General features: G+C 53.8%; 2 protein-coding genes across 8 annotated transcripts; one reads left to right on the plus strand and one right to left on the minus strand.

Moving 5' to 3' along the window:
* The first annotated feature begins 26 nt into the window (after nt 1-26).
* Nucleotides 27-18,964, plus strand: FAM234A (family with sequence similarity 234 member A). Of its 6 annotated transcripts, XM_082064180.1 has the most exons (13): nt 43-85; nt 5,438-5,746; nt 6,827-6,943; nt 7,100-7,288; nt 11,107-11,237; nt 13,471-13,600; nt 14,059-14,197; nt 14,487-14,627; nt 14,952-15,030; nt 15,443-15,595; nt 16,406-16,508; nt 16,665-16,757; nt 17,580-18,964. In XM_082064180.1, exons 2-13 carry the CDS (start codon nt 5,482-5,484, stop codon nt 17,633-17,635), a joined length of 1,596 nt encoding a protein of 531 aa, XP_081920306.1. In that variant the 5' UTR covers nt 43-85; nt 5,438-5,481; the 3' UTR covers nt 17,636-18,964. The 6 variants fall into 6 exon arrangements, with proteins under 6 accessions (XP_081920305.1, XP_081920306.1, XP_081920304.1 ...); XM_082064179.1 differs by having other exon boundaries at nt 27-85; nt 16,665-18,964; XM_082064178.1 differs by lacking the exon at nt 43-85 and adding an exon at nt 249-779 and having other exon boundaries at nt 16,665-18,964.
* A 1,254-nt stretch (nt 18,965-20,218) lies between these two features.
* On the minus strand, nt 20,219-25,281 carry RGS11 (regulator of G protein signaling 11). Of its 2 annotated transcripts, none has more exons than XM_082064610.1 (17): nt 25,198-25,281; nt 24,463-24,559; nt 24,070-24,120; nt 23,877-23,983; nt 23,715-23,766; nt 23,574-23,632; nt 23,305-23,381; nt 23,103-23,184; nt 22,902-22,970; nt 22,197-22,226; nt 22,062-22,123; nt 21,721-21,834; nt 21,509-21,624; nt 21,101-21,188; nt 20,847-20,985; nt 20,694-20,776; nt 20,219-20,622 (listed from the first exon to the last, which is right to left on the minus strand). In XM_082064610.1, the coding sequence occupies exons 1-17, from the start codon at nt 25,258-25,260 to the stop codon at nt 20,496-20,498; spliced, it is 1,416 nt and encodes a 471-aa protein (XP_081920736.1). In that variant the 5' UTR covers nt 25,261-25,281; the 3' UTR covers nt 20,219-20,495. The 2 variants fall into 2 exon arrangements, with proteins under 2 accessions (XP_081920736.1, XP_081920735.1); XM_082064609.1 differs by having other exon boundaries at nt 23,877-24,004.
* Nucleotides 25,282-26,382: the final 1,101 nt, after the last annotated feature.

A 26,382-nucleotide genomic window follows, 5' to 3' on the forward strand; every position in this document is an offset into this window, starting at 1 on the left:
GAAGCGGTCACTACGTTGAGGCGTCACTTCCGCCAGGGGGCGGTGGGGGACGGAGGCGGAAGTGACGGCGGTGGCGGCGCGCAGGGTGAGTGCAGAGCGGGGCGGCCGGTGCCGCCGGGGGCTGGGGGAGACCGGGCCGGGCCGGGCTGGGCCGGGCTGGGCTGCGCTGGGCTGCGGTGCGGTGCGGGAGGCCGGGCCGGGCGGGGGCCGCGACGGGCAGCCCCGGGCTGCGGAGGCTGGGTGAGCTGGCCTCCCCCGCGCCGGTCTCCGGGCTGCTCCCCCGGTGGGCTGTGGGGCTGCTTATCGGGGGAGGGACCCGGCTCCCGAAGCGCCCCCGGGCGCTGCTGATGGCTCCGGCGGGGCGGGCGTGGGATGGAGATGCCAGGAACCCGCCGGTGGGAGCCAGCGCGGGAGCTCGGGGCTGGAGCGGGGCGGTGAGGCGGCGGATGGGCAGGGGCCGGCGGCAGGGCTGGGCCCGCGGCCCTCGGCACTGCCCTCCAGCCGGACGGGGCAGCCGCGATGCTCTGCGCTCCGCGCTGCGCCGGCCCCAGCGCCGGCCCCGTGACTGGCAGGTTCACCGTCCGCCTCCAGCAGCTCGTGAAGCTGCCCCAAAACAAGAAGCCTGGGAGGGAATTTAATCCCTTTTGCAAAAGCCTGGGCCTTTGCTGAGGTAGCTTGTTGCTCAAATCCGCCGTTTGATCTGAGCTTATTTATCCCGTGTGGTTGGCAGCCAGCGTGGGAGTCCTGGGGAGACGCTTACGCAGCACTTGAAAGTGCAGGTCTGTATTTCAATCAAATAGAAATACACGAAACCCCTCACCTCTGCGGAGCTCAGCACGCAGCCTTCAGCACTCTTCCTGGAGATGGTTCAAATTTGCATTTCTCTTTTCCTCAGCAGGCCAAATCTGCAGGGCTGAATTGGAGCATTTCTTGCAGAAAGAAAAAAAAACAAACAAAACTTTAATATGCTAAGTTCTGATCTCATTTCCACTTGTTTTTTCCTTATTTTGGAAAGCAAAAATATCCACGCACAGCCTGCATGGCGGGGGGTGGCTCCGTGTGGCTGCAGCCAGCCCTCCCACGTGCTGGGGCAGAATTGGGCCCTGTTCAAGCAGCTGCCTGTGGAGGCTGGAAGCCGAGAGACTCTGCAAGGCTGGAATGGTCTCTGTATGAGCTTTCCTCTGTGTACGTGTGTAAGAGAGGAAACGAAAAATTCAGTTTCGGGGAGAGAAAGGAGGTTTCTCTTGGAGACAGCTGACAAGGACAGCAGCTGCTGGAAGAAAGTGGCTGTTTTGTGCTGTCATAAACCTCGCTGGGCTGTGCAGGAAGAACCCAGTGGCCGGTGGGGAGCTTGTGACCTGTGGAACAAGTGCTCCACTTAAAAAAATGTACTTTCTTTTTTTTTTCTTTTTAATAAACCTATGTGAAATAAACACAGTCTCTTCTAAGGGGTTTTCATGCACTGAGATCTCCCCATATCCCTGTTGTGTTAAATGTGGGGCAGTGTGGAGAAGTCGCTGCGCTGCCGGTGCAAGCAGGGGAGCCCCATGGGGATGTCTCTGATGTGAGGGATTCAAACAACTCGCTAACTCCTTCACCCAGGCTTGGTGCAGTGGCTCTGCAGCCCTCGGTGAGCACAAGTGGCTCGGATCCAGCAAAACTGTAAGGTCTGGGCTGACAGATGGCATCTGTTTCTGCTGCTTGGCTGGTATTACTGACCTGACCTATCATCAGTTCATGTAGCTTTGCACCTTTATTGCTGTCTTTCATCTTAGAGGGCTTTGCTCTTCCCATCCTTCTGTTGCTCTTCGCTAAACAGATCAAGTTTCTCTAAACAGATCAAATTTCTCTACTTGAACCCCAACTGTAGTGAAATCTGCCTACAAACAACACGTGTATCGCATTGCAAGGTGACATTTGGTTGTGCTTTGGAGGAGTTTCCAGTTCACTTGCTGTGAACTCTGGCACGAGTTGTGTCTGTGCTGGAGGGTTAAGTGTTGGTTAAGAAGAACCTGGTGTTTTGAATGGACCTGTGTTAATGGGCAAAATAGCAAGAGAGAGGGGAGGGGAAAGGACGGCTATAGCAGCAGAATGTGGGTATTTCTCTGAGCCAGGTACCTGCGTTGTCTTTGGCGTGATCTATGTTACAACCCGTATCCATACAAAGGCTGTAAGGCCACGGGCAGGAGCAGAGGTCCTGGGTGTTGGGGGGATGGGGCAGCTCTCCCTGCCAGCCCGTGGCTACGACTTTAGGTTGAAAAAGAGTTATGCGCTGCAGATGATCTAGCAAAACTGTAAGCTTGTGTGCACAGTGCAGTCTGAATATATTTGAAAGGAAAATGTCCTCATTTGGGGGAAATCTTGCGTGTTATTTCCTTGGGGCTGATGTAAGTGGGACTGCAGAAAAGGGAAAAAATGACCCAATAATGCCTTGGTGTTGCAGCAGGTGAATGCCCAGCGGATTCTCTGCAGTGCTGCGCTCTACATGGGTCAAAACTGAACAGTCTGCTCGTGGAAGGCAGCCATGAATGTTACATCTTGTTCAGAGCAAAATTTGGAACCTGTTTTGTCATTATTGGTTTCAGCTTGGGGCTTCAACAGTTTCTGACTGACAGAAAGTAAAGCTGTAAGATGATTGAAACAAAGAAGTACAGAACCAAACCAGCCAGATGCTGTGTTTGGGTTCCTAAAATGGCTGGTCAGCATCTGATTTCACCATTCTGTGAAAGAAATAAACATGTTGAACATCAAATCTAAGTTATGATATGTTGCTAGAAATTTTCCAGGAAGAGCTGGTGCCTGGTGTGATTACAAATGCTGTGGTTTGGTATTTTACACGTGGAAAATGAGTTAAACCTTCTGTCGGACTGATACTTCCATGGTTTCTGTCCCCAGTTCTCACACACCTAACGGTGTGTGGTTTTCTGTGCTGGGCAGGCGGTTGCAGCTGCCCGGTAGTGACAGTTTGTTGGATTTAGCTGTGGCCTGGTGCTAACCGCTTGCTGCATGAGTTTCACTAGTTTGATTCAGATCAAATCTGTAAATCTGCGCTGCAGCTTTGGGAGGAGAGTCAGTGCCCGGTGAAGGTGAGTTATGCCGAGGAGCTGTGTGTCCTGAGCGCAGTGTTGTTGCTGTTGGAAAGGAGAGCAGGTTCGTTCCTGCTGGCTCCTGGTGCCATTTGCTGGGGTGAGCAGCTGTTCCAGCATGGGGAGCAATGCAAGTGCACCCCAGCAAGTGAAGTTGTGCAAGATGCAGATTCTGGCTGTACTGTACTGCCAAGCTCCTTGGGCTGTGCGGGTTCAATTTGGGTCTGTCGTGTGCAATTGCTAATTATTTCCTTTTCTATTAAGTCTTTTTTCTCCTGGTGAGGCTCCACATCCCCAAGCAGGGAGCCGGTGCTGGCTGTGAGATGTCATGCATGCAGTGTGTATTAATCCTGCAGTGGCACAGGGTCCTGTTGCTGCCTGTTTCTGTGCAAAGTGCCTGAATGCGTTAAACTTTCCAGCAAATTATTTTGTGTCCTCGACCAGCAGGAGACAAAACGCCGCTGCTAGAGGACAGTAAAATAATCTGAAACGCACACTATCATTTTCTGCTTGTCTTCAATTAAAGTGATGACCAGACTTCTTTGTTGTTCAGAGCTTGGACCGTTTCACGTGCTGCCAGCGTGTACTTTGGCAACTGCGGGCAATGGGGTTTCCTGCATTGTGTGAGTCTCTGCCACCAGCCTTTGTGGTGGTTGTTCTGGCACCGCCTCTGCGCTGGCAGGGGTGCAAAGGGCATTATTCAAACCCTGAAAGAAAAGATAAAGAATTGCTTTAAAGGCATGGAGGGCTCTTTGGAATCGGTGGCTCCCAGGGTCATTGCTGCAAAAGAGAGGCAATTGCTGGGGCTGTCGGGATAATTACCACTTTTTTAGTTGTTCTTATCCCAGACTAGATGACAGTGGTGTGATTTCTGGTGAGTCATACAAATAGGCCTTCCATAGAGCATTAAGATGGTGTCCCTTTTGGACTAAGTGGGGAGAAGTCTGGTTTAGGTTCATCTCAGGGTGTCTCATAGGTGCTGGAAGCACTTGGCTGTGCCTTGGGGGTTTCCCAGCTCCGTCCTGGGGCTGGAGGGGCTGGTGGGGCTGTGCTGGAGCCTTGTTGCAGCCTGTGCTGTGGATGCTGGTTACTGCAGCCTTCCAGACGATCCACATCTCCCCGTCACTGGAGATGGGCATGTAGAGATACAGGAGGGAGTTGCCTCATGGCCAGGGAGGTCGCGTAACGCACTCCTGCGCTGTCCCCATCACTGAAATGTGAGGTGTCACCAGCCCTGTTGTTGGAGTTGAAAGGCCCAGCCCTCTGTGTTGTGTGTCGGTGCTGAGTTTAAGCTATTTTCTTCTGGGGAAGTAAATCACTCCAGCGGATGATCCAGGAATGGTCATGGAAACTTGGCTCAGTTGTCATGTTTATTTGCTCTGATATAACTTTTTATGACGCTGTCATGCAGCTTTTTCCAAGGCCACTGGAATGTGTTGTTCTTTATTTCTTCCGCTTTTTTTTTAAAGAAGCACTATCAGAGCAACTGTATATAACATTGATTTTTATTGTTGTTGTCAGTAATGAGTTACAGACTTCTGTAACAGGCTAGGGCTTTTTCTATTTTTTTCCGTTTTTATAAATTGGCACAGAACCTCTCTGTTATTGTAGCTGTAGCTCAAGATTATGATTTATAGCAGGAAAAACTAAAATAGCAGTTATTAGCTCTTCTTCCATTCTGATGAAATCAAGTTTGCCTGAATTTAGTCTCAACTTGTGCCTCCTTTTTCCTCTGGGGAGGAAAATAATCACTCTCTTGCCTTCCATAGGGCTGGGTTGATAAACTGATCAAGTGATTTCTCATCTGAGAAGGTATTGAAGAGGTTGGGTTTGTTCCTGTACAGGACACGCTGGTGTTTATTTCTCTCTCACTCTCCCAGGGAAGCTCAACTGCTTGTTACAGTAAGGACCAGCCTTACGTTGGGATATAAAGGTCACAAGTGTTTCCTTTCAGCTCTCCAGCCAGGAGTCAGACTGACATACACGGGCAGTGGCCAGAAGTCTTTGCAGCAAAAGGAGCTATTGGCGTGTTTCTTACGGGTGAGACCTCCAGAGCAGTTGGTCTGTTCTGCAGAGAGGCTGTAGCCGTGTTTGTGTGGCTCTTGCAGAGCCGATTTCTTCCTCTGAAGAAGCAGCAGTGCTATTCCTGCACCCCACAGTCTCTCCCCCTTGGTCCATATGGGAGACTTCAGTACCACTGGTGTGTTGCACCCGGCTGCATGACAAAGCGCTGATTTGCTCACCTCCCATTAAGTGTTTCCATTGTGAATATCAGGTAGTAACAGGATATTTTGATGGCTCTTTTGGATATATTCCAAAATCTATTTTAACCGCACTTTCCATTGTTCCAGGTGAAGGGGGAGAGGGGTGTCTGAACACCGATGAAGGAGCTGCGATGGATAACAAAGACTCGGAAGCTGAGATCCACCCTCTGAAGACTGAGGACATAAAAGCTCAAGAGAACCATGAAAACTCCGTGGAGAGAAGGATTATCAGCAAGCAGCCATCACAGCTGTCTCGGCTGTCCCGGTGGCGCACTGCCGCCTTCTTCATCTCATTATTTCTGTGTCTGATAATTGTGTTTGCTTTTTCCTTTATCATTCCTTGCCCAGAGAGGCCAGTTTCAGAAAGAACATGGTTCCGAAACTATGACAATGCAGGTGAGCTTGATGTAGCAGAATAAATATTTACCAACAGTCCTTTTCCTTTATGTGCCATGAATTTGAATTGTGGAGCTCTACCTGAGCGCGATCTGGAGCCTGCAGGGATGCTGCCCTGGGGAGCGAGAGCTCTGGGTACCTGACCTGGATAAGCAGTGGCCCGTCATAATTGCAGTGGCCTTCCTGGAGGTGTTTACAGGATCTGCTGGAGAAATTAAATGCTGCTCTGAAGTGCTAACAAGGTAGCAGGCTGGCCTTATTTGGAAAAATAAAATTGAGGAAGGTTATCTGGGAATAAATCTCTGTTGAAGTTTGGTCTATGAAGTGGTCCCTTGAAGTCTGAGATGAGGTTTGGAGAGAATTAGGCATTCTTGCTCTGTCAGTATGAATTTCTAATTTTCTCCATTACTAACAGGGAAGGGAGAAGAGGAATTGCATCTTTTTTTTTCTTTTTTTTTTTTTTTTTAGATACATTGCACAAATTTATGTTGCTTTAGTCGGCTCTTTGGCCTGAGTACTGCTCCCTGGTGGCTCCACATTCGCTTCTGTGAAAGCTTTTCTGTATTATGTGTGGCGGGTGTGTGCTGCTCATGCTGTAAACACAGCAATAGTGCTCACCCACGAGGACTGAGCTTTGTGTGTTAGTGCAGAAATCCCAAGTTCCGCACTCCTGAGCTGAAGAAAGCTGCTTTCAGCTGAGAGTGAGAAAGGTGGAATATCTGGGGCTGGGTTTTGGGGGTTTGTTTGTTTGTTAATATATTTCGGGAATGGCATCCCCTCACCAAGACCAGAGTTGTTCTTTGTTTAGCATGGTTCAAATTTTGGTTGTTTGGCTATAAAAAAAAGAGGCAAATCCTCTAGGGGTTAGCAAACTTTAAAAATCCTTTGGCACTAACTTCCAGTCCTTGGTAGTCATGTAGATGGCTTTTCTTTCAATACAAAAGCCAATTTGTCTTGATATTGCACTATCAGGGATGGAGGCAGTGAGTGGGTCTCTGGGAATTTGTGTTTTGCTCCAGCCAGCTGTGCTGGGGGTTGAGGCAATCCCCACCAGCACCTGCAACGGGGTCTCTTTTACAGTGGCCTACCAGTTTCTCGCTATAGAAGACGTGGACGAAGACAAAGTGCAAGATGTCATCTTTGCTTTCAAAGCCAGCAACAGCAGCAGCAGCTTCAACAGATCCTGTTTGGATGAAGGTAGCTGTTTCAGAAACGGGCTGTTATTTTTCTTTTAGTTCTAGTTAGTGAGGCTACCATGGGACTGGGAGAGAAAACCCAGTTAGCGCGGTAGGGAGCTGGGTGAGCAGCAAGGTGAGTGTAGGCAGCTCTCCCTCTGACATCTCGTCCCCTCAGGTCTGCCTTCTCCCTGTGCCTTCATCGCCGCCGTGTCTGGCACGAATGGCCGAGCGCTCTGGGAGCGTCCTGCTGCTGAGGAGGTCGAGTGGCTGCAGTGTGGCATCCAGCAGCTCGGGGGGAGCGAGGCCCCGGGTTGCCTGGTCGTGGGGAAGCCGATGTCTCTTACGGCAGTTGAGCTGCGGACAGGTGAGTGGCGAGCGGAGCACTGCTGCCGTAACTGACGGGAGACGTGCCACTTGCTTTCCTCACCTGGTGACCTTCAGACCTCGCAGGCTGTGGCCATCAGCGTGACGTGACTTGCTGATACATGAACAATGGCCACAAGGTGTTTATTATCTCAAAAACCTTGCCAGAGCAACTCTCTGGGCTGTTGAGAAGCGACTGTTCTCTCAGCTGCTGTGTTCCAAAGGCTGGACTCTGTTGTGGTGGTTTGTGCCAACCACTGTAATATAAGACCAACTTTTCAACAGCTTTTGAAACAGGAGAAGCAGTCACTAGCTGTGAATGTTACTTTATGCTCTCAGGGGTTGGACACAAACCTGCAATGTTTCTCAGGTGTTTGTGTGTGAGTACTAGGAGTCCCTGCAGTGGCAAGAAGAGTGGGAGTTTTAAGCATTTATGGTTTTAAAGTCGGCAAGCAGAGCACTTATCCTAAGTACTCACCAGTCAGTTTCAGTAGTCCAGGGTTTTGCCCGGCTCCTCTGGAAAGCGTTCTTCATTTCTGGAGAAATTCATCATCATCTTGCCTAACATGGGGTGAGGGTAGAGAGTGCCAGTACTTCCCTAGGAACACGTCACTGATCTTCTATTGCACCGTGAACCTTCCTTGCTGAGGAAGCCTGAAATACCTCAATTTTGGAGGTCTCAGTTTCCAAGGATATAAGCAATCCATGTTCCTCCTTGGGCACATGCCTCAGGTGCCATCCTCTGTATCTGGTATTGAACCCCTCACACCCTATTTTCCCAAAACTGGGAGAGAGAAATAGCAAGAGGTATAGCTCCAAGGAATCTGAAGAAAATCTATGTAGCTTTTGATTTCCACTGCAGATGGAAGTGTAGACACACACACAGAGCTGGAAAGCTTCTGTACCAACTGAGATATCTTAGCACTGTTTCCCTCATCAGTAGGCTTTAACATGGGTTATTTATAGACTATTAATGAAGCAGTTGCTTTCAGGGCAAAGTGTAGAATGGCGGCTGCTGCGCCAAAGGCATAAAAAAATAGCACAAACATGGAGAGAAGGAACCAGGTGAAGCCACAGGTCGCAGCAACAATACAGTAAAGAAAACATTCCATAGATAAAGGAAAAGCAAAATATGAAGAATTGCTTCAGATAGACAAGTGAATAACTCAGAAGTTGGCATATTTTAATACCTTTTTGCTAATAAATAGGTTAAAAGGGGATTCTTAGCACATTGGACTTTTACTGGAGAATAGGAAGACAGCTCAGAATAAAATGTATTTAAATAGGCTAAATGTATTTAAAGTGGCAAAGTCTGACTTACACCACATTGTGCTAAAAAAAGTAGTCAGAAAAATCTTTAGCTGTTAATGATTCATCGTGGTGCAGGATTGGTGAGATTCCAGGGCTCTTGGGCTGCCGAACCTCTGTCCGTAGGAAGATTGAAGGAGGGGTAGGCAGATTATCGTCTGAAAGTGTCTGATATGATTTTGATCTTTAAATGCTGATAAAGTTAGTGCTTTTCTCTCAGTTCGAGTTGGGTTAAGTCTTGCTTTCTTCATTGCCAGAATAAGTGACCTGAGCAAACAAGAAGAAAAGTGCAGGATTGTGTCTTCTGTTTGTGTGGGACATCCAGCATTCCTGCATGCTTATCTTACAAGCAAACTGGGACGCAAGAGCTTAAGATTAGCTGTTCCAGGTCAAAGCGAACGTCTGTGTAGCTTTGTATTCCATCTCTGCCAGGGCCACAAGCAGTCTCGGGCAGGAGGACAGGAGTGTTTTGTTACTCCTTCTCAGCTTATCCAGCAGTGCTGGTCTCCTAAGGGATGTGGCAGAAAGGGGGCCACAATGACCAGATGTATGAAACTGTTTCTGTGTAAGAAATCACTAAATAAACCAGAACTCCAACCTGAAGAATGTGTAACAGGGAGGAAAGCCTATAAAATTATGAGTGATAAGTAGAGGAACAGGGAATTATGTTTTTCTGTTGCAGTTCTTCATTGCTCTGCAGTTCTTCTATCAAGTGATAGGTTCAGAAGAACCAAAAGTGTATCCGTTGGGATGCAAGGAGCTTACAAGTGTTTAGTAAATGAGTGGGTAAGGGCATGGGAGAGGGGGCTGACACTGCGATAGGAAAGACCTGCCTGGAGCTCAGGTGGCTGCTGAGCTGCAGGATGGAACAGCGCAGCCTTTGGCTTTGTCTGCCCCTCATCAGCCTGAAGCCAACGATCCCGCTCTGTGCCTGCCGGGGCTGCTTGAAGCGAGACCTAAACTCCCTTGTCTAAGTCCTACTTTTGTAATTCCTTATGGACCAAAAAAACCCCAACCCTTTCACCCAGGTTAGATTTGCTGTCGAGGCACTTGTCTAATTTCCATCTTGGCTTCTGTTGCCGTGCTTCTGCTGTGGCCTCAGGCTCTGAGGAGGCACTGTAGTGCTCCAGACGTCGGACAGGATAGTCCCATCTCCCGTTGATGGAGCAGGATGGGACTGGATTCGCAGTTCATGCTCTTTGGGGGTTCTGTTAGAGCATGAAATCTTCTCACGTCCTTTGTGTTGAATCCATCTCACTGTTATGTGTTTCTATCAAGCCGGTCTGCTCTTTTACAAGTAAAATACCCCCTCCAAAATTATAATCCACTATCTAACCAGCAAAGAATAGAGCCTTAGGTATTGAAATGTGGATTTCATGAGCCAGGTCTTACTGTTGTAGCTTTGGACTGTGCTGAAGCCAGGATATAGTTATTTAAAACTTAAGTTCTCTCCTTCCTTTGCCTGCTTGTTTTCTTCAGGGTAGGGGGGGGAAATTCTTTGCCTTCCCACGATTTCCTAGGGCACTCTTCTACTTCACGTCTGTTGTCATAGTAACAAATCCAAGTATTTTTTCAGTGTTTCAGTGAAAGCTTTGGAGGAATCCTACTGGAAATACAGCCTGCCTTAAATTATTGTAGACAGTGTCAGGTAGTCATTCCTTGGCTTTCAGCACAACTGCCTTCCTGACAAAGGGCAGATGATTACATTCCTGAAATGATAACTGCTGTGTGTGATACTGTTTAAAGGGGAGGGTAAGCATTTCCCCTCTGAGAACCTAGTTAGTCACGTAAGTCTTCCTTAAAAAGAGGTCTCAGCGGCCTCCCCCTCAAAATTCCACTGCAAATTCCACTGGGCAGTGACTGGAAAGTGGCCAGCAGCTCTGGGCAGAGCAGAGCCACTCAGCTGGCCCGGAGCTGTTGAAGAGAAACACCCCTCACACACGCTGTCTTTTAAAAACCAAAGCTTTTCCACCTGTGTACAAACAAGTTAGAACGTGCTGTGTGTGTTCTTCAAACAAAGGAGAGGTGGATGTGAGCTGAGTTGTGGCTGGTTGCCTCAGCGTGAAACATCTGCAGGGGGCAAGCTGCAGCAGAAAAGGTTTTGTTGGGAGTAGCTGTAATGCTGTGGTCAGAATTCAGCTGCTTTATGGTCTTTAAATGTCTGTGCAGATGGAAGTACACAGCAGCAAGGCTTTAGGTCACAAAAAAGGATTTTCCATGCGATGAACATGCTGGGAAGCTTGTTAACATGAGGCAGGAGAAAAGCCGTTCTCTGTGCCCGGGGTGTTGGGCAGCTAGAATTACTTTCCACTATAAGTTGAAACTGGATGCTGGGACTCATTTGAAATGTAGAAATGCAATGAAATCCCCATGATGAGCATAAATGTGACTGGTTTGCAGTGCTAATGGGCTGTAAATGGCTGGCTGGTGCAAAGTACTTCAAAGAGCAGGAGCCTTAAAAGCCTTTCAATCTAAAGTGTGTTTTAGTGTTTCCCAATAACTGTCTTGTAGGGGAGATTCAGTGGAGACAGCCCAGTGACTTCAGAGCGAATTACACTGTGCTGAGTCCCGTGTCAGTGATCCCAGATGTGGATAGTGATGGAGTTCAGGACCTGATAATCTTTATTGCTACAGGAGATAAGGTATGTCACTTTGGAGCTGTGATAAACGCGGTGGCCAGACCACAGGGCATAGCAGGAATGTTATTTATTTCCATCTTGTCTTCTAAGAGGAAGTGTCCAGAGGCCTCTGGTACCTGTGGGTTTGGGGCAGGTTCTTTCCCACCCTGCAGAGATGTTCTCCCAAATCAATGCAAGTGTTTTATGGTCAAAAAAAAAAAAAAAAAGAGCTGGCCAGGAATCCCTCCCCTTTTTCAGTCTGCGCTCCTCGCTGTGTGTGGGGTGAGCCAGGGCAAGATGAGCTTGCAGTTTTCTGGGATGCTGCTCAGAGAAGTGGCAGTGAACAAACCCTGACAGGTTTGGCTCTTAGATGAACGCAGGGCTGACAGCCAGCGCTCGTGTACCACCACTGCCCTTTCTGATACCTGCGTGTCTCTGCCTGTGCTCTGCACAGCTCTCTTCCTAGTCACTGCACTGGCTAATTCAGACTTGGGTTCATTTAGTGAAATACCTGCTAGTTGTGTTATCTCCATCCCAATATTGCTTTTGCCATTTCTTAGAGGGGGAAAGTCCTGTAGCTGAAAGTGGTTTTCTACCCAAACATCTGCAGCCATGATTGAGCGGTACAGCATCATCTGCACACGCCATCTGTCTGTTTAAAGTGTTCACAAGTTCTGGATCCCTGCAAGTCTGCTGGGAGGAGTGGGAGCCCCGTGTCCTTGTACCAGAGTCCCCCATAAACAGAGTTTTGCTGTCCGAGGCGTTGTTGTTACCAGAGTCATCAGAAATTCTATCCTCTCCGCCTACGTTTCTCTTGTGTTTTCTTTCCTCCCTGCTTTTGCTATCCCAGTTATCTCAAGACTTTTTTTTTTTTATCTTAGCAGGCCAAGAAATGTTTGAATGTAGTCTCTGTTCTGCAAGACTGCCTTTTGATTTGTTTTCCATTTAACCTCTCTAGCTATCTTGGTATGAAATCCCTTCCTCCCTCCGGACTTGGCAAGCACTCTGTCAACTGAAGTAAAAATATGTTCTTTTTTAAGAAATCACACAAAATGTAGGGAGCTTGAGTGGAGCTCTGCAGCTTAGAGAAACACAGTCTCATTGGAAGAGATATTCAGAGCTTAAATAAATTAGCTTTGTAGCTAACAAGGGCTGAAGTTGAATGTTAATTATACTGCTGTATCCTGAAATGTCAGAGCTTTGAGCTGCCAGTGGGGAAGGGTCTGTGGGGTTGGGGTTCAGATGGCAGCTTTTTCTGGGAGTCTTATTGACCTCTACCTGCTGCAAGCTCCAGCACAAACACGCCTGGGAAAACGTGCCGTTTGTCAGGATAATCTCCTGTAGCAGCGCAAAGCGGCATTGAGCAGTGCAGCCAGTGAGGGGATGTGAGTTCTTACCTTTAGCTGTGCCTGTCCCGGGGCAGCTGCTGAACCAGCGCTTGGAGTAAAGGTGAAGCTGACCTACAAGAGCTGGTATGTGTCTCCTCCCAGTGCAGGAGGCTGGGAACAGCTGGTGGATGCATTGCTTTCCCTCTCCAGCTGTGTTCTTCATTCTCTCCAGCAAACTCTATCCCTTATTCACCTGCCAGACTCTCCAGATTCAGTTTGGGAGCAGCAGGTCTCCTTCTCTTTCCCAGGCCCTCCCTTGCAAGGAAAAGGGAGCTGGCCTGACTCAGCATCTCTGATGGATGCTGTTTCTCTCAGTCTGGTGTTTCTCTTTTCCCTAGCGTGCATTGCTCTCCCCAGACCATGGCTGTTGCCCAGATGTTTGAATCTGATCCTGATTTTAGCCTTCATTCTCCTGGGTGAAATGTTTTTAGTGGATTCTGTTACTCTGAACAAAGAATATAAAGAAACCCGTCAGCTCTTTTATCCCCTTGGACTCATGTCAACCATAGGAGGAGTAGATTAGGGCACTTAAAATATTTAGCAGAGCTCCTGCTCGAAGCCAAGTTTCCCCTGTGACCATATGCTGCTTTGTTTCTGCCTCTGGGTCCTCTCCAGTAAAAGCTCAGGGCAAATGGCTGTGCTGGAAGTGGTTTTCAAACTTGCAAAGGTATTCACAGCAGAGGGATCATCAAACTCATGCCAACACCTCCAAAAACAAGGAGAGACTGTTCACCTGAATTATGTTGTTCCCATTCAGCTGCTGTTCCCTACCAGCTGCTCACAATTTTTGGAAAACATTTGAGTTGGAACAGTAACAATGTGATACTGCTTTAATGTTGTTTTTTTTTTTTAATTCCTTCCCTGCATAGATTAAGAGCTTCATCCATTCAGGAAAAAGTGGCAAACAGATTGGCTCTGCTGGAAGCCTGGACGTGGCTGGGAAAGCTCGCTACATCAGGCTGAACCTGGACCCCTCTTCCTACTTCCTTTTCTATACAGGTACAGTTCTGTTTGTGAATTCAGTCTGAAAGAGTGATTGTAATTGTGAAATCAGGATTGCTGCATGGTTGTCTGAAATAATCTTTTGCATTCTTAAAAGCTGTCTTGTGCTTTCATCTAGCAAAAGAGCTATTCAAGGCTCAGAGAAGGGGGGGGCTTCAGCTTAAACTAAGGTTTGTCACATACTGTAGTAATTTTATTTGAAAAATGTTGAGAATGTAAGGTTTAAGTAGTCATTTATAGCAAATGATTATTGTGGAACACTTGGATTGTGAACAGATAAGATGTTAAAAGCATTCAAAAGCAGGCTTGAGTCTCAAAATACCACTACAACTCTCTGATGCAATCCCTAAAAATATATTTTATCTACCAGATTTGGAAAATTGTAGAGTTCAGAGCAAGGGCAGGATAACTTATATCCCTCATTCTTGCTTTGTTTTTTTTTTTTTTTTTCACAGAAAACTCTCTCTCTGCCTATTCCCTGAAAGATCTCTACACTGCAGCAACTGGGATGGAAATTAACCTTCCTGGCCTTGAGCAAGATCCTCAGTGGGAGAAGAACATTGACCACAGCACGCACCGCTTACCCCTTCTCAGGTGTGACATTGTGTCTTGGTGGCTGGTGGAGCCAAGGGTGCTGGTGTTCCTGACAGAATGGCCTCTTGGGGCTTTGTTCTTTCCTGGCTATGTGGGTTTTGGACTAAGAGCACATCCAAAGCGTGGGGAGAGGGCTGGCGTTGATGGCCTGGTCAGGGTTTCACAGGGAAGGAGGGAAGGCAGGCCAGGGTTTCCCATTTGCGTTTACTGTGCAGGGAAGCAAACTGAAACCTCACAATAAAACCATCCATTGTCTAGAAATTGTAATGATTTCTCTGTCCTTGTTCAGCTTCGGAGACATTCGTTACCTGGCAAAAATTCCTGGACGATCACGGGAGAACATCTTGGTTGTAAATTCAGAGATGGCAACGCTGATCAACGCACAAAATCTTCAGACTTTGTGGACCCTCAACGTGTCCCGTGTTGTGAGGTAGTGTTACCACTGTGGGTTGGAAGTGGCATTTCCAGGTTCCCAGCAGCACTGGTGTCCTGGCACTAGCTGTTTTTTTGTTTCATTTGAAGCACACACAGGACCCTGCTCTGTGGTCATATCTGAATCATGCTGACTTCGTTGCATCTCCTCTGTGGAGCCCAAGGCTTTGATTCTTCATTCTGAGCCTGCTGTGATGTGGCTGTCCCAGGACTGGGCTCAGAGTTGGGAGCTGTGAGAGGAGAGAAGCTGCTCTGAAAGAACAGGGTATGCCCAAGCCATCAGAGTGTGCTATGATCTGTCTTGTCTCTTTCTCTCCCTTAGTGAGCCGCTGCTTGGTTACTACAAACCCGATGTTCTTGCTATTGTCCTGGAGAGTGAAATCGGACCCAACAGGAAGAAGGTTTGAAATCTCTTCCTTTTAATTTCCTTTCTCTCCGTGTGTCTCAGCTCAAGCTGGCATTGAGTCGAGGACAGGTAGTAGGATGTGTTCGTTCTGGCTGATTTTAGGAAGCTTTAGGCTGGGAAAGGATCTCTTTCAACAGGTTATTGAAGCAGCTCAGGTACTTTAATTCTCTTCTCAGCAAGAGGCTTCAATGACAGAGCTTTGAACTCCTTGAAATAGCTGAAAAACTTGTGACTTTGATGCGACCTGCCCCAGTTCTCACAGCTCTGTGATGCTCAGCTCCTCATCTTCCCATGTGTCAAATACTTGTTCCCATAGCCAGTGTGGGGTAGAGACAGCTGACTCGGCTTCTCTCTCACGGCTTGTCAGAGCTCTTTGGTGCGAGTTCCTTTTCTCTCTTCCCTCCCAGGTTATGATTGTTGAGAGTGGATCTGGAGCAGTCCAGTGGGACCTGAAGCTGAACTCTAGAGCTGAGAGCCCTGGGCCAGCCACACTTTATACTGCTGATCACCGCTCCACCTTCCTCATCTGGGGTGACTACCAGGTGCCAGGAAATGAAACGGTGAGTAGTGCTGCGGGATGGTTGCTGTTCTCCAGACTTTAGGCCAGAACTGGGTGGAGCTACCCCCTTCTCCCAGTGTTCACATTCACATCTGTCTGTGCTACTACTGCTGCAGCCTCCTGCACTGGCTGTCCATAGCAGGGTCCCTGCTAGCAGCTGGTGGTGGCACCAGCAGCTTTTGTCACCCTTGGCCTGTCTACGTAGAGAAAAGAGACTTAGTTGGTCTGTGAGCAGAGTCACTGGCTTTTCCGGAGCCCTGCCGTGGTGCCGGTGCTGCAGGAGAGGCCACTGGCCTGGTACCTCTGAAGTCGTTGCTGTTTGGCCAGGTGCTTCCTGCAGCATTAGTGCACACAGCCACCTCCCGTGGACACGTGGACATTCTCTCTCTGTGCCGAGGCGGCTCTGGCAGCCTCGATGTGCAGCTCAGCTGTGGAACCAAGCCGGCTGGGGCAGTGGCTGACAGCATGAGTGACAGGTTGTGACTTGGAGGGTGCCTGAGTACCAGCCGAGATTCCTGTGCTTCCCTTGCTAACTCTGCCAGCCCTAGGGTGAAAATCTGTCTCCTGCCTATAGCAGACAGGCCTGCTGTTTGCAGGGAGCTGGGGGCGGGGAGGAGAGCACCAGCACCGGGAAGGAAGCAAAATCCCAGCACTAGTACTAGTAGCATCAGGCAGGATGAGCTGGGCAGATGTGGATGAGTACCTGGCTGGATGTGTTCTGTCGAGCATGAGTAGTAGCTGAGCCTGGTGCTGGTGTTGTCTCTGGGATAACATGTGAGTCCATGTCCTGATAGTGTCCTGTTGGTTGCAGAGATCCAGAGCTCCTCTCCAGAAGTTGTATCTTTTCCACCCTTCCTACACTAATGTCCTGTTGGAGCTCCGCAATAGCACAGACCAAATAATTGCATTCAATGGTAAGTCCTCTCTTTCCAGCCCACCAGCGAGGAGGTGCAGGAGGACACTGGACTTCTGGTACCTGCTGGATTTGGTGGGTATGCGGTGTTGGATCTGGTGGCCAGTCTGAACACAGAGACCTTAGGCTGCGCTGTTCCCTCTGCTCTGTGTTCCAGCTGCGCTGTTCGAGCGGAGCCGTCACGCCTGCTACGTGCTGCTGAGGGGGCCCCAGCCCAGCGAGGAGCCGGGATCGGTGTCTCTGATGAAGCGTAAGCTGAAGGAGGATGTCTCTGAGAGCAGGGTGATCTGGCTGAGCCAGGTGGCTGTGGACAGTGAGCAGTATGTCCGGGACCGCCTCTACAGGATGCGATTCCACAGCCGAGCGTGAGCTTGCCGAGGTAGAGGGAGAGGCTGCCCCGGCCCAGGCATCTCCAGGCTGCCTCTCCTCTGCCACTGTGCTCTTGGCAAACCCAGATCACGGATTCAAACGGGAAGCTCCCTTTCTCGATCCACAGACCAAAGTGTTGCTGGTGGGGAAGCACTCCCAGTGTCTGGGGATGCCTGGGCTGTGGGGGCAGCTGCTGGTGAGTCTGTCCACAGAGCTGATGGGACTTCAGTGCTTGGCCACCACTGAAGTGTCATCAGCTCAGGGAGGAGGGCTTTCCCCTCGATCCTCCTTTGTCTGCAGAACGGTGCTGACTCAGCTCGTGTCTGGAGGAAAACACACACTTGCTGGGGATGCCGGCACTGCTTATTTCTTGGGTGCTTGCCTGAGAAGTGGAGCTTTGACGTGTGGTGTTAGATTTCCTTTGAGTCAGCTCTCCTGGCTGTGGGAGAGGTGCTTGTCTGTGCATTGATTTGCAATCACCCTCTTCTGGATTTAGGCCTCTGCTTCAGTAGGCATGGGGAGTGCATAGAGATGGACCCTCGCCACAGCTGATGGTGTGGCTGAGCGTCACTTGGGCCAGCAGAGCACAGGTTCAAGTGTCATTCTACTTTAAAAATGGCCTTTTTTTCCTAAGAACAGCCCCTTGTACCCCACTCTGCAGTCACAAGCCCACCTGTGTCTGTCTCTCCTGCTTCGTTTGCAGCCAGGCTGTGCAGCCTCAGTGACGCAGAAGTGGAGCTGGTCTCCCGCCTGCTTTGAGCATCAATGTTCCTCCCTGGCCCCAGTCTGATTACAGGTGATATGAAAACCACCCTGACCCCAGGCAGGCTGGTTCCTGCTGGTATGGTCATCACCTCTCCTGCTCGTTTTGAGGTGCCAGAGGATCTAGGATATTTTTTCAGAGTAGAATTGCACTTTAACCTTGCCTGGGAGCTGGGCTTGCCACTCCGGGGAGCACTGTACCTGAGTGGCAATGCCAGCCGCCCTGCAAATGCTCATTCAGCTCTTGAGTTTTGCAGTGCTGGAGGCGGCTTGGCCAATGCCTCCCTCCCTTGGCTAGTCTCAGCTCGGGATATGTGCAGAAATACTGTAGGATGAGAAACTTATGCAGGGTTGTGTTTGGTTGGACACTGGTTCTTCTCTTGTGACAACAGCTCAGTGCCCTGCCTGGGCTCTTACCTCCTGCTCCCGGCTGGCCCGGTCCTTGCCGCAAGGGTGCCCTGGCTCCCCCTGCCCTGTGACCCAGAGCTGGGGCGGTCGCTGTGCAGGATGAGAGCTGCTGGCCTGGGCAGAGCTGTGCTGCTGGCAGAGCCCAGTCCTGGGGCCTCTGGGCAGAGCACGAGGCAGGGATGCTCCCAGGAGAGCACCCCACGACCCCCAAAGCAGCCTGGACTCAAAACAGTGGGTTCTCCCCCCGTTCCTCTCTTTCCAAGCTGTTTTCTGGGGCTGCAGGGAGGCTCCCCGGTGTGTCCCCCAGCTTGGGTTGCCTCTTTGCTTCGCACGATGAAGACCTGAAGCCAGGCAGCCCCGCAGGCCCCTGTGCCAGTGTTGCAGGGGTCCCGGGCAGGTTGTATCCCACTGAAATGCCCTGGCAGGGGGCAAGGTGCCCAGGCCATGTTCTCAGTGCAGTCCCAGCGTCTCGGCTCTCTCCCTCCTCCGATCACTACCCAGTCCTGACCTTTCCCATAGGCACACTGAGCGTTCCTTCAGGATTTTTGGCTTTGGGGTCTTATCTGGCTTTAAGTTGTGCATTAATGTTTCCAGACACTTTGAAAATGCAGATTTCCCTGTGGCAGCTCAATGAAATGCATCAGTGCCAAACCAGCACCTTCTTAACAAAACAAGTCCTTTTTCCAGCTTATTTTCCTGTGTAATTGTTTTTTTGCAGTATTTAATAATTGACTTTGTGCCTTGACTCAGTAACTCAGATGGGTGATGATGGCATATATCACTGTGTTATGTATTAGTGTGTTTTTTAACACTAAGACAGTTTGGTTTGATTCTTTTAACTTACTGCAAATTGTGCCCTGTAGGACTTGGTCTAAACCAGAATGGTTTCAATAAATCCTCTTTTGCATTGTTTGTAAATGGTGCCCTGCTTTTGTTTTTGCAGCTGAGGTTATGCAAGACTTCGGGATTTTTTGGCAGCCCTTGGCGTGGCTTCCCAAAGGCAGAAACCCCCTTTTTTGGGAGGGATCCAGGTGTCCTGGTGATGCTTTGATGGCTGAGCTGGATGTGGCTCTGCCCTGAGGCACTGCCTGTTGTCCTGTCCCATGATGGACCAGGAGAAGAGCATGTGGAGGGAGGCTGGAGGGAGATAACCGAGCCAGGCCAGCCCGTCCCTGCCCCCCGTCAGGGCTCCGTGACCTGGTTTTACACCCCAGATTCCTGCTGCAGCCCATCAGCATGAAAATCTCACTCTGGGGCTTGGATTTGGATCAGGCTGGAGGGAGCTGCGTGGCAGGCGCTGTCTCCTGGAGCGTGGGACCATCTGTCACTGCCTGGTGGCTGCCAAGACCAAGGTCCAAAGCTCCATCCTGTGACCGAGGCTTCTGCAGCGTCCCCTGCCCCGAGGCTGCCCTGTCTGACCCAGCACTGAGCTGAGAAATATCCCCCATTCTGTGCTGGGGGTCCCCAGTTTTGCGACAGGGATGGATGCTGTGGTTCTGACCATCGCAAGTGTCCCTGATGTTTGTTGGCCGGGGTGCAGCATGGCACCACTTGGTCCTTCATGGGCTGGGGACATCCCCAACCTGCTGCGCTGTGTGGGTCCCTGGGTGCACAGGGGGTGGGCATGCTGGCGGGCAGCAGCCCCCTCTCCTTTATATAAGCACCAGTGTTAATCCCCTGCAGCTGGGGCTCAGCTCTGGGGAACAGAATAATCCTGCTGCCAGATCCTCAGCCTCTGCTCAGATTAACAGGCTCTGGGCACGGAGAGGGCTCAGCGCCAGCCCCGCTCCCTGCATCCCCCTTGCCAGTCCAGCTTCGCTGCCCTGTGGCACCTCTGGCCCCACTCAAAAAGCCATTTTGTCGTCCCTGGAGGCTCTATGTGGGTGCCCCAGTGGCTGAGCCAGGAGGGCAGCTAGATATGCCAATGGGGTCTAGTTTTGCCCCTTGGAACAAGCAGAGCTGTGCGTGGTGGCCGCGTCATGGGCACTCGTGCCTGGGGGAGCTGGTCCCCCCTGCCTGGGTGCTGCAGGCAAGGGCAGGGCTGGCTGCCAGCCCAGGAAACACAAGTCCAGCTGGAAGGGGTGGCCACCACCATGTGCACCCCCCACCCCCGTCCGTGGTGACCCTCCCCGAAAACCACGGGAGCTGCAGTGTTTTCCCATGGGGGCTTTATTGTCACCATGGCTTGTGCCTGGGGAGGCAGGAGGAGGAGGTGACCCTGCACCAGGCCAGCTGGGTGCTGGCTCCCTGAGGAGGGTGCAGGGACGTGAGCAGGGTCTGCAGCAGGGCCAGCCTGGCCCGGGGGGCTCCGGGGGGGTGTATGGCTTCTCTCCTTCAGTGCTACTGCCGGCGGGGTCCTGCAGCGGGGCAGGGTGTGCTGTGGGGGGGGCTGCGGCCAAGTTGGGGTGCTGCGCCAGGGAGCTCCCATGTCGGTGCGGGGCCGGGGCCCTCAGCTCTCCTCCTCAGGGACGGGGGCAGCTGTGGGGCCCCTGCTCTTCTCCTCGGTGTCACCCGCGGGCAGGAGCAGGGCCGGGCTGGGGCTGGAGTGCCGCTGCTTGCGCATGAAGGGGAAGACCCTGCGGGCGGAGCGGGGTCAGTGCCGGCAGGGACCAGTCCAGCGTCCTGGGGGTCTGGCCCCTGCACTCACCGCTTCTTGGTCTCTGGAGGGATGACGGCCTCGGCCAGGAGGTTCCTGTAGAGCTCTGACTTGAGGAACCGCGGGTAGGAGTCCTGGGCGAACAGAGGCGTCAGGCTCCTGCCCAGCCCTTGCCCAGCGCTGCCCAGCGCTGCGCTCACCCACCTTCTTCATCAGCATGTAGATGTGCATCTGGGCGTCATCCATCACGTAGCGGTGGGGCGTCTTGATGCCCTCCAGCGTCCGCTCCATGGTCTTGCTGTCGATGTTCACCCAGCGTGTGGCCCCGGGAGCCAGGAACTGCCTGGGGAGTCACAGCCAGTGGGGAGCACCCGGCCCCGCGGTGGGATGTTGCACCGTGATGACCTGGTAACCCCAAAGCCTGGCCGCCCCCAAATCCTCACCCTGCTGGCACTCACTGGTAGATGGAGTCCACGATCTCGGCAATGCGGGACTGTTCCCCGTAGCGCAGCTCCTCACAAGCCTCCCAGAAGCTCAAGTTCTCAGCTGGGGAGGGCGACACAGCGCTGGGCACCCCCCATGGGCAAGGCCTAAAAGCCGTCATGGCTGGGCACATGGCCCAGCAACCTCCCGCCCTGGGATGGAGCCAGCGGGTGTGAGGTGGGGCAGCGGGTCCAGGGGTGCTGGGACAGGTTAGTCAGGGGTGCTGGGATGTCGTGGTGGGTTGGTGGATGCCAGGACAGGGTGATATGTTGGTTTGGTGCCAGGATGGGGCAGTGGATCAGGTGGTACTGGGACAGGTTGTTGGGTCTGGGGGTGCTGGGCAGTAGCAATGGGTCAGGGGGTGCGGGGCTGGGGCTGCTCACCGCTGAACTCCTTCTTGAGGAATTCGAGGAGCTGCGCCCGGCCCAGGGGGTCGGTGATGAGCTCGCTGAAGTTGAAGCCCCAGCGCTCCACACGCAGCTTTGTGGGGGTCGGCACCCTGCGGGTGACACTGGTGTTGGGGCTGTCGCTGGGCACCCCAGGGCTGCCTGCACGAGCCCACACGCCATCCTGCAGTCCCCATGTAGACACTTACGTGGGGGCGTTCATTGCCCAGTACGTGGTGTCGTCCGTGATCCAGGGGTTACTGGGAAGGCAGCCGGACATGATAGGGTCGTGGGGCACATACTGCTCGTTGAACTTGATGTACCTGCCAGGATCAGCGGCTGGAGGCAGGCAGGGCCACCATCCCGCGGCTGCCACCAGCCTCAGCCACTGCAGGGACACAGTGGGGACATGCTTGGGCACTGTGATGGCCACAGAGCCTCAGCTCTGCTGCCTGCCAAGGGTGATGGCAGCGCAGGTGCGGTGATGCTGGTGCCCCCGTCACCCTGACAGGGACCCTGCCCGTGGCCAGGGCAGCCGCTGGCCACTCACCCCTCGAGGCAGATGGAGGACTTCACCCTGGTCCTGGCCATGGCTTTCCTGCAGTACTCAATCTGGGGCCGGCCATGAGGGAGACGTCAGGGGTGCCCGGCAGCCTGTGCCCGCCCCGCCCCTCACCCCACTCACCTCCCGCTTGTAGTAATCCATGTTCTTGGTCTGCAAGAGGGGCCAGGTGAGAGCATGACAGGGCCAGGCCACTGTGCCCTGCCATCGTCACCCTGGACAAGGACCCTGGCATCCAGTCCTCCTCCCCGTGCCAGCACCCCATAGCCCATCCCTATGGCCTCCAGCCTCATCCCCACACCCCTCCTGGCTCAGCCAGCACAGCCTGTTGGGTGAACCCCGGCATCCCTCCCTCCCCCCCAACCTGGCACTGGCTCTGGGTCAGTGACACTTACGTGGGCAGAGGACACAGTACACGGTGCAGAGAAGAGAAAGCAGGGAGTTAGTGAGGACGGACTGGGGGGGCTGGGGCTGTGCTAGTGGGGTTAGGACATGGGGAAGGGCACAGCGGTGGCTGTGGGCACCCCAGGGTGCCAGGGCTCCCGGCAGCACATGCACCCTGCAGGGATTTCATGTGCTGGCATGGAGGGGTGGGGGGCGCATGGGCAAACTCGTGGACCTCACAGCTCAGCCGGGGTGGGAGGATGGGCTTGGACACAAGGGTGTTAGCAGAGCTGGAGCTGCTCCTCCTTCCCCCGGCAAATGTGGCCACAGCCTGGGGGGGGACAGTCAGGCACCCCCCGGGGCAGTTCGGCACCCTGGCACAGGCAGGAGGCTGTGCCTTGTGCCCACCGGCAGCCCCGGGGGTGCCTGGCCCACCCCACTCACCAGCTGGACACGGGTGGTTTGGCAGTTCCTGCGCTCGGGGCCCTGCTCCAGCACATTGGGGGCTCCCGGCTGCAACAAGAGCATCATGCTGGGGGCTGGCGGGACCCCTGCACCCCCAGCCCTGCTCCCCAGGCTGGGGCTGTGCTCAGTGCTGCCCAGAGCTTCACCCAGCACACCTTGCCCCACCAAACCCATCCTCACCGGGGGCCGGTTGACGAGCCAGTATGCCTGCTCCTGGCAGTCGATGACGATGCGGTCGCCCTTCCGCCGCTGCTTGGCCGCCCTGCCCATGCAAAGGCAGCGGGGAGGCACTGGCACCCTGCCCGCCCATGCCAGCACCCAAGGGTGCTCTATGCCGGTGGGTCCCCGGGGTGCAGCAATGCCGGGCCATGCCCACACTCACCGGAGCTGCTCCCGTGCCTGCATCACCACAAAGTCCCACGTGTGGTTGATCCGCTTGTGCAGGAGGTTGTAGTTGTCCTGGGGAGTGGCAGCAGCGGTGTCACCCCATGAGCACAGCACGACACCCGTCCCCTCGCCTGGCTCCAGGTCTGATCACCGCTCCAGCACAGGCAGAGACAATGCCACCTCACACACAGGTGAACCCCCACTACCAGGTGGGCTGAGACCCCCCCCTCAACTCATCACAGGTGTGAGGAAGGCACTGCTCACCTTCTCGTGCTCGATCAGGTCACCCTGCTTGCGAATGTTCTTCTTGGCCAGGTAAATGGCTGCAAGAGGAGCGGTGGCACCTCAGGGAGGCCAGGAAGGGACTGCAGCCTGTGACAGTGCCAGCGGCACGGTGGCACCTACCGTAGTCCAGCTCTGTGGCTGGCCACTTGGTGCTGGTCCAGAAATAGGGGGTCTGGATGGGGGGAAGGAGAAGCTGAGGTGCAGCACTGTGGGGTGCCATGGTGCCAAGCCAGGGGTGGCCCCAAGACTGCGGCAGTGCCCATGTCATCAGCGGAGCTGTACCTGGAAGCGGTAGGGTGACTCGTCTGCTCGCAGCACCAGGCTGCGGGGGTCTCTGAGGGGGTAGATGTAGCCGTGCTTTACGATGAGGTTGCCAAGGTGCAGTGACTCTGGGGAGGCAAGAGCGGGGGCTGTATGGGGGCTTGGCAGCCCCGGTATCCCCTGTGGTGTCAGCTGCCCGTGCCAGGGCACTCACCCTCCTCGGAGATGCCATACTTCTGGATGAGCCACTCCACGATGTCATTTCCTGGGGACCAAGGCAGCATTAGTGGGGTGCAATGGGCTCCGCCAGACAGGGCACGGGGAGCTTCTCAGGCTGAGGGACCACAGCACAGTGAGTACTTTGGGGTCATGCAGGGTGATGGGGACCCTGCCAGGGACGTGCTGAGCCACTCGGCCCAGCAAGCGCCCGCCCCGCTCAGCCGATGCATAATTGATCCCAGCTGCAATGCTGAGTGCCTGTGGGTGCGGGGAGGCGAGCGGCATGGGGTGCCTTGGGGCTGGGTGCAGCACTGGGGCCACCCAGGGAGCACCTGGACACCTCCCCCACCCTGCGTGCCTCGTGGGGTGCCCTGCCACAGGGACCCACCTGTCATGGCGTGGGGGATGACCGTGATGAGCAGGCGCTGGTTTCTCATCTTGATGCCCATGTCGGGGTCCTGCATGCTGACGATCATCCGCTCCATCTGCCAGGCAAATGCCCCCCACGCTCAGCCCCTCGGCCGGGGGCACTGGGCCTGGCAGATCTTGGCCCCCTCGCCCTGACCCAGGGCACCCCGTGCATTGCCCGGTGACAGCCTGGCACTCTGCAGCCAGGTGTCCCCAGGCTGGAGATCCCCGGTTTTGGGGAGTGAGGGGCTGTGGCAGGGCCCTGGGCCAGCGGCAGGGGCTGAGCACACAGCTCCGGGGTGCTGCCCGTGGGTGTCCCCGCGTGGGGCGGTGCCTGGTGGCGGTGGTGAGGATGGGGTGATGCCCGCTACCCCACGGTACACAGGTGGTGCTAGTACCCCCCGGCGACCCTGACACCCACTGCCCGGTCCCCGATGCCCACAGTGCCCAGTGCGGTGCCGGTGCCCGGTCCCCACGGTCCCAGCGCCTGGTCCCTGCGGCACCCTGTCCCCACGGTGCCAGTGCCCGGTCCCCGCGGTCCCAGCACACGGTCCCCGCAGTACACCGTCCCCACGGTGCCGGTGCCAGTGCCCGGTCCCCGCGGTCCCAGCACACGGTCCCCGCAGTACCCCGTCCCCACGGTGCCGCCGCCTGTGTCGCCTGCGGTGTCCGGCGCGGTGCCCGCTCCCGCGGGGCCGGGCCGGTGCTGGCTCACCTTGCGCAGACAGGGCATCTGGAGGCGCGGGGGGTGCCGGCCGCGGGGGCCGCCGATGGTCATGGCGGGTGCGCGCCCCGAGCCGCACCGCTCCGCCCGGCCCCGCCCTCGACCGCGCCCCGCCCCGCCCCGCCCCCCCCCGCGACTGCCGCCGACTTACCCGGGAGACCCGACGGGCGCTCCGGTACGCGGTGCCCCCGAGCCCCGGCTCCGGCACCCGGGACTGGCCCTCGCCCTGCCCACGGGCCCCACAGACTGGCCCGCTGGTACCCGGTCCCCCACAGCCCGCGCCGGCCGGGGCCACGGGGCCGCTGGCCGGGTCGGGGAGCACAGGGCTGGCCCAGAACCCTGGGGGGTTGAGTCGGTGGGCTGCCGGGTGCAGCCGGGGGGTAACCGCAGTGACTGTTGGAACGGCGTGATACCGGAGTCAATCCCGGGACACCTCCGGGTCAAGCAAAGACCCCCCTGGAGTGGTGCTGGGGTCAACCCCGGGACACCCATGGGAACCCACTGGTATGACCCTGGTGTCATGTCCAGCCCCCCCGGCATGATCCCAGCACCTGTCCCAGCACAGGTCCCGGCTGTGTCCGGGGTCAGTGCCAGGACACAGCTGGGACCTGCTGGTATGACTCCTGTGCATGAGGACCCTCCAGCAGAGCAATGTAGGGAATTAAGACCCTCAGTCAAAACCAGCCCTAACAAAAACGCACGTTGGTCAAAGGAATGAACACTTCTCGGCTTACCTTTCACTTCCACTTCACTTTGAGGGGTATTTGGTAGTGCCATTGCTACTGGGAAGCTCAGTTCGTGTTAACACAAAGCACTGTGCCCCAGCCCCAGTGGCAATACAGCGGATCAGCCACACAGTGACATGGATTGACATATTTTCCTAAATCCTTTGAGGTTTTTTTCCTTACCAGACCAGAATTAGCAAGAGTTTCTAGTTCTTGCCACTTACCCAACACACACAAAATGTTGTGCCTAAGGACCTTCCCTTCTCTATCTACTACTTACCATGTGAAAGTGAGAAGTTGTTACTCTTTCCCATTTAAAAAGAGGAATACATGTTTTGTTCCCTATATTCCATCTCTGGCAATGTCACACAGCCTCACATCCCCCCCAGGAGCTGTGGGATCCCAGGGCTGCAGAGGGTTTCAGAAGTTACCAAGCTTTTCTTTCTTCCTC

Source organism: Streptopelia decaocto (assembly GCF_964273445.1).
Source record: "Streptopelia decaocto genome assembly, chromosome: 13".
Classification (NCBI taxonomy): domain Eukaryota; kingdom Metazoa; phylum Chordata; class Aves; order Columbiformes; family Columbidae; genus Streptopelia; species Streptopelia decaocto.

Coding starts and splice junctions, on each gene's coding strand:
- FAM234A (XM_082064179.1), top strand. CDS start 5,482: ATGGATAACAAAGACTCGGAAGCTGAGATCCACCCTCTGAAGACTGAG. Junction 6,944..7,099: donor CAGATCCTGTTTGGATGAAG/GTAGCTGTTTCA, acceptor TCGTCCCCTCAG/GTCTGCCTTCTCCCTGTGCC. Junction 16,509..16,664: donor CCAAATAATTGCATTCAATG/GTAAGTCCTCTC, acceptor TCTGTGTTCCAG/CTGCGCTGTTCGAGCGGAGC.
- RGS11 (XM_082064609.1), bottom strand. CDS start 25,260: ATGACCATCGGCGGCCCCCGCGGCCGGCACCCCCCGCGCCTCCAGATG. Junction 22,971..23,102: donor GGCTCGTCAACCGGCCCCCG/GTGAGGATGGGT, acceptor CTCTTGTTGCAG/CCGGGAGCCCCCAATGTGCT. Junction 21,835..22,061: donor TCCTCCATCTGCCTCGAGGG/GTGAGTGGCCAG, acceptor TGATCCTGGCAG/GTACATCAAGTTCAACGAGC.